At 39.1% G+C, this 6,465-nt stretch overlaps 1 protein-coding gene across 1 annotated transcript; it reads right to left on the bottom strand.

Annotated features, from left to right (window-relative positions):
- Window positions 1-913: 913 nt before the first annotated feature.
- Window positions 914-5,014, bottom strand: LOC130613388 (uncharacterized protein K02A2.6-like). Its single transcript, XM_057434741.1, has one exon. The coding sequence runs from the start codon at window positions 5,012-5,014 to the stop codon at window positions 914-916; it is 4,101 nt and encodes a 1,366-aa protein (XP_057290724.1).
- Between the last annotated feature and the right edge of the window lie 1,451 nt (window positions 5,015-6,465).

Below are 6,465 nucleotides of genomic sequence, written 5' to 3' on the forward strand. Positions count from 1 at the left end.
GCGACCCTGATGACCTTGCCCCTCAGGACACAATATGCCATTATCCCAGAATGCATTCTAGAAATGTGCTTTCTTCCTCAGAGGTTATTAAACACTAAGAGCCCATATCTGACTATCAAATATACATCAAGCTTGTGTAGGGGAGGCTCACTAGGGGAAAAACATAAAGACATTTACCTATCTAACTTCGTAAACATGTGTATGGCAGAAATACAGCTGCCCCCGCCACGCACCTTCCCCTTCAGGTAAACTCCTTTTGGACACTTGTGTCTATGGGAACCTGTCGGATCCTCTGCTTGATTGTGTTTTAGGTACTGCGGCTTTTCCATGGCTATTTTCTTTGTAATCATATTTCTGTTTAAACATGAAGTGAAACAGAGCTCATTTTACAATGAAAAGAAGCCGTTATAGGTGCCCCAAATTTTTTACGTGATACATTTTAACTATACGAGCTATGTTATACCGTGGCAGATTTAAACAGCTGTTTCACCCATAAACCGCTGCGGCTTTGTAGTATTTATCTATCATCAGATAAAAAGTATTCTTCTGATAAAAGAAGCTAATCACATATAAACATAAAGTCTGATATCAGATGCTGTGACGCCATCTTGGATCGTGTTTTGAGAGCGAGCCGAAACTCACGGCATCCGATATATACCTAGTAAAATATATTACAATCCCTCTTTTTCTCGAAGTTATTGTTGTTGATTTCTTGATTGTTTGTTTTATAACATGTTCACATATTTGCTTTTCAACTCAGTTCCTCTGCACGTACATAAAACGTTTTTGTTCTTCAGCTATACACATCGGTCTTTTACTATATACATCGTATCGTTCGTCTGCTATATATATACATCGTTTATCATTATCGTTCTTGTTATCATTATCTTGTTATCGTTCTTATTTTTTTTCTCTAAGTCTTCTTCTTGCGCTTCGGATTGATGATGACGTAACGCTCTGTAGTTTTTCTTTGTCGTTTCGGGTAGGTTTTTGCACCGTTCTTGTGGTTTTTCTTTTCGTATAGATCTTCTTCTTTGTTATGGCCATCATTCGGTTTAGATTGTTGGTTCTCATCAAAATTCGCATTGCTTGAGCAGGTACAAGGGTCTGCCCTGTTTCGCGCGTTAGAAACACTCGATTGCTTACCCTTCGCAGATCTATACAGTTTCGCGTGTCCGTTTGCTCGTAGAAACGTTTTTCCTTCCTTGTTTCGAACCAAGATGCTTCGTTTGTATACTTTAATGATGGTGAAGACTTCCTTTAACCAGGGCGGTGAAAGTTTGTTTTTGTTGTCGGTAAGATTTTTCAACAATACCTTTTGTCCGACTTCAAAAGTGACAGTTTTTGCCTTGCGGTTCTGGTCGGTGTTTTCCTTGGATTTCTGTTTGTGCTTTTCATCATTCTTGTTTACTTCTATATCCAATTCACTGTTGCTTTTCACAAGTTGACTAACGTCAGGAAGATCATTCGTTAGCGGTCTACCGAACATCAGTGTTGCAGGTGGAACTTTAGTTACGGTATGAGGTGTGGTTCGGTAACTCAAAAGGAATGTGTCAAGAGTTTTACGCCAATCCTTTCCAGTGATGATAGCAGTTTGATTGTGTCGCTTCAATGTGCGGTTAAATCTCTCAACCTCACCATTAGCTTGTGGCCAGTATGGAGTTGTACGCCGGTGTTTTATACCATGTTGTTGAAGGTATCGACTGAATTTGAAGGACGTGAATTGTGAACCGTTGTCAGTTACAATTGTTTTTGGATAACCAAAAATACTAAAGGTTCGCTTCATAACATTTATTATGTTTTGCACACCAGTGTTCTTGATAGAAGAAACTATTGGGTATCTGGATCTGTAATCAATCAAAACTAACAGGTTGTCACCAGAGGGATAAGGGCCTTGAATGTCCATTGCAATAGTGTTCCAAGGTTGTTTGGGAATTTCTGTTGGTTGTGACGGTTCATGCCTGGTGGTGGAGGGTGCAGTTACTTGGCAGGCATGACAGGTAAGTGTTAGATCTTCGATTTGTTTGTTCATCAGCGGCCACCAAACTTTTTCACGTAATAGTAGTTTAGTTTTGGTTGTTCCTTGATGCGTAGCATGTGCTATCTGCAACATTTTCTGTTGTAGAGTGCTTGGGATGACAATTCGTTGTCCTTTGAGTAAAATGTTATTCACAAAGGATAACTCATGCTTTGCATGTCTGTATGGATTCAAAGCAGAATCTTTTGGCCAGGCCTTCGAGTTAATGGCTTTGGTGACTTTTTGAAGAATGATGTCTTTTGCAGTTTCATCTTGTATCTCTTCGATATTGCAGCTTTTAGGTACTGCTTCTGCTGCTGTAAAGTTGATAAAGGATTCAATTGAGTCGTCAGTTTCTCCTTCACTGTCTGTACAAACAGGGTCTCTTGATAGTATGTCAGCAGCATTTTTGGCACCAGAAATGTATTTTAATTTGTAGTTATACCCTTGTATGCGAAGAAGCCATCTCTGGATCCTCGGTGGTGGAGATGTGGAGGTTGGTGACATTACGTGCAAAAGACTCTTGTGATCAGTGGTGATATCGAAGTCACGGTCATATATGAAAAAGTGAAAGTGTGTGCAGCCAAAGGCAACTGCAAGAGCTTCTCGTTCTGTTTGTGAGTATCTCTGTTCAACAGGTGTTAATGCTCTACTTCCATATGCTACCGGCTTGAAGTTTCCATCTTTCTGTTTCTGTGTAAGTATGGCACCAAGACCATACGGACTTGCATCAACAATTATGTCTGTTTCCGCCTCAGGATTGTAAAATGCCATAGTTTCAGAAGTGCAAAGTTTTTCTTTGAGTAAATCAAATGATTTCTGTTCAAGATCTGTCCATATGAATGGTGTATTTTTCTTGGTGAGTTTCCTCAGTGGAGCTGATAATGTACTGTAGTCTTTGATGAACTGACTGCAATAATTTACTAGACCAAGAAAGGATCTGACTTCTGTCGATGTTGTTGGTGTTTTGAATTTGTTGACTGCAGTGACTTTGGAAGGGTCTGGAGATATGCCATCTGTTGTGAGAGTATATCCACTAAATAAAATTTTATTCTTGCTAAACTCACATTTTTCTGGGTTGACACGCAGGCCATTCTCAGAAAGATTACGAAGAACCTTATCGAGATTGCGGTCATGCTCAGCTTGTGTTTTTCCCCAGATAAAAATATCATCAGAGATGTTCTTTGCCCCTTCACAATCAGCAATTACCATTTCAATATTTTTCTGAAAATGTTCAAAGGCACTTGAAATACCATATATGAGACGCTTGTATCTGAAAATTCCTTTATGGGTAATGAAGGCAGTAATGTTTCTGCTTTCTTCGGCTAACTCAATTTGATGGTAGCCTTCTCGCAGGTCAATTTTTGAGAAGACAGTGGTTCCATTTAATAATGGTAGGATTTCTTCCAGTTTTGGAATAGGATGCTTCTCTCTGATAATGGCAGTGTTTGCTCTGCGCATGTCCACACACAATCTAATTTTGCCATTTTTCTTAGGTACTGCGACAATTGGTGAAACCCACGAAGTTGGTCCATTAACTGGCTCAATGATATCTAATTTCAGCAGTCTATCGAGCTCTGCTTCAACTTTCTTTCTGGTGTGAAACGGCAGTCTCCTAGTTGGTTGCTGGATGGGGGTGACATCTGGATCAATATGGAGTTTCTGTTTGAAGTTGTTAAGTTTTCCCATTCCTTTGAATACCTTGTTGTTTTTGTTGAGGACTTGTTCTGTTGATACTGGTATGCCTTTTGACAGACTTCTGCTACCTAACTGGAATGTTCTATGGTTGATGGGTGTTGTAGCTGGTCCAATTCGTAATAGATCTAGCTGCTCAGCTGTTTTGTGACCAAGTAAATTGCCTCCTTGACCAGGTATTACGTAGAATTTTGCTAGTATTTTATGGTGATTTGCTGCAACTGTAGCTTTGAAGGTACCAGTGATTGGGAGCTTCTTAGTAGCATTGTATGGGTAGATTCGGGCATTGGATTTCTGAAGCTGGATGTTGCTGAATAAGCGTTTATAGGTTCGAAAATCGATGATATTTGTTGTGCTTCCAGAATCAATGATAGCAGTCATTTCGCTATTGTTTACTAGAACGGGGAAGTTATTTGACTTCGTAGTGTTCATCTTGTATAGGTAGATATCCTCATCTTCGTCATCAGAGTTTTCATGGTTGGTTTGATGAACTTGCTGTTTATTTTTGGTGCGGCACATTTTTGCAAAATGTCCTTTAATACCACATTTGTTACATGTTTTATCTCTTGATCTCCGACATTCATGACTTTTGTGGTTCTTCATACCACAGCGACCACATTCTGGTTTGTTGAATGATTTGGTTGGGTTGTTCCGATGTGGTGGTGCATTGTGTTTCCTATGGCTACGATGAGGTGGTCTACGCCCATGTAGTTTGTTGATTTGTTCAGAGCTTTCTTCTTCAGTGTCATGTTGTGTTTGTTTACCATTAGCTATTTCTTTGTTTTGGTGTTCTGCAGATTCAAAAAGTCGTCCAAGGTCCTGTGTTTTCTGGAGATTCAAATCAGTTTCCATAAGTAAACGTTTGCGGAATTTAATATTCGATGTTTTTGCTATGACCATGTCTCGGATTTCATTGTCAGTTTCTGATCCATATTCACAATATAAGGAAAGTTGTCGTAGACGGGTAATGAATTGATCCGTACTTTCCCCTACTTGTTGTGAGGCTTGGTGAAATTTATGCCTTTCGAAAGGTATGTTCTTTTTGACTGAAAAATGTTCATCAAATTTATGGAGGGCTTCTTCAAATGTTGTTCCAGGATCAGAGAAAGTTTCAAATATTTCCTGGCATTTAGGTCCAATCATGTGGAGTAAAATTGCCCTCTTTCTTTCATCATCCCTAACTCCACTTGCTAGTATGTAGTATTTAAGACTGGTCTGCCATTTCGTCCATCGTTGACCAACTGAAGTCGGTTCTCCATTTGGGTCAAAGGGTGGTATGGCTGGAAGTTGCAAAACGGACATGCTAGCTGCACAGAAATGCTCAGAGCGCGCGCACAAGTATAACTATCGCTTGAAATTACAAAGGACAGCCTAGCAAAGTTTCCTTTCGCACAGTAAGAGTCAACAAAATTTGTTGTTTTGATTCGAAAATTCACACGTCTTGTTTCACGCGAGATTGCTTTGTAATTATGAAATATACCTCTCCATGAGTTCTTGGAATCCTCGTCGCCAATTTGTAGTATTTATCTATCATCAGATAAAAAGTATTCTTCTGATAAAAGAAGCTAATCACATATAAACATAAAGTCTGATATCAGATGCTGTGACGCCATCTTGGATCGTGTTTTGAGAGCGAGCCGAAACTCACGGCATCCGATATATACCTAGTAAAATATATTACAGGCTTAAAAGACGGTCTTTCAGACGACTGCTTGTTAAGTGAGGCGCCCACCCGACTTGGCAACGGGGAATAATTATAAAGTTTGTGATTTGTACATTATAACTTGTGGTCTAAAATTTGGTTTCGGTAGTATTACAGGCGACCGCTTAAGTTTCCGCCAAACAGCTTAGTAGAGACTTCTTTGGGCTACCGGCAAACTTTGATTTTATGCACTTGACAATAGCATTCAAGTAAGTCATACGGATGTTGACTTTTTTTCATTCTGGACAATTATTCCAATGATACTTTCGGCCACGGCAACATCGGTATCTTGAAAAATCGTAAATAGAATTACGCGCACCGTATTTCACAAAATAATAACGAACTCGTTCAAACTTGAAGTTGAAACTTCGACACGAGTCTCCAAGTGACTATGTTGAATTTTCTCTTTGTTTTAAAAATTTGAATGCAAAACTTTATCAATCGTGATCAAAACAAAACGCCTCGATTCTCTGGTTACGGGTTGGTGTTGGATTCTAAATTTAACAATTTATTCGGCGGCCGCTCGACCTACCGCTGAAGTTTTCGCTGAGCACATTAACCCGGTAAGTGTCAAGTTTATCCTATAATAATAAGTGACTAGGGCGACTGCATGAGAGATGCTTATTTAACAGCGACGTTGTAACCTCTCCTCTCCCCCCCCCCCTCCCGAAAAAAATGGTAGAAAACTTTAAGGATCAAAATTTATTTAATCCAGTCTTTCCCCCATGTCGCAATTAGAGATGTTGTATTTAAACATTTAACAATTAATATTTATGTTAGGAATTCTACAGTTTTGGATATCCTCGTAGATTGTCAAACTTATCGTAAAACATAATGTTGTGAAACCGAGCTTGAAATGTGACGCTGCGGAGTTTTTAAAGATAAAAAGTTTCCTACTTGTAGCACTTCTCAAAGGAGCTTAAATTGAGCACTTACAGCTGCTCAATATAAATTTTGTAATAAATATTTCCAATAATGAATATCTACTATGGAGAATTTATGCAAAATTTTAGACGTAAAAAACACAAACACAAGGAAATCGGATTCTCAC

This window comes from Hydractinia symbiolongicarpus, chromosome 11 (genome assembly GCF_029227915.1).
Source record: "Hydractinia symbiolongicarpus strain clone_291-10 chromosome 11, HSymV2.1, whole genome shotgun sequence".
NCBI lineage: Eukaryota > Metazoa > Cnidaria > Hydrozoa > Anthoathecata > Hydractiniidae > Hydractinia > Hydractinia symbiolongicarpus.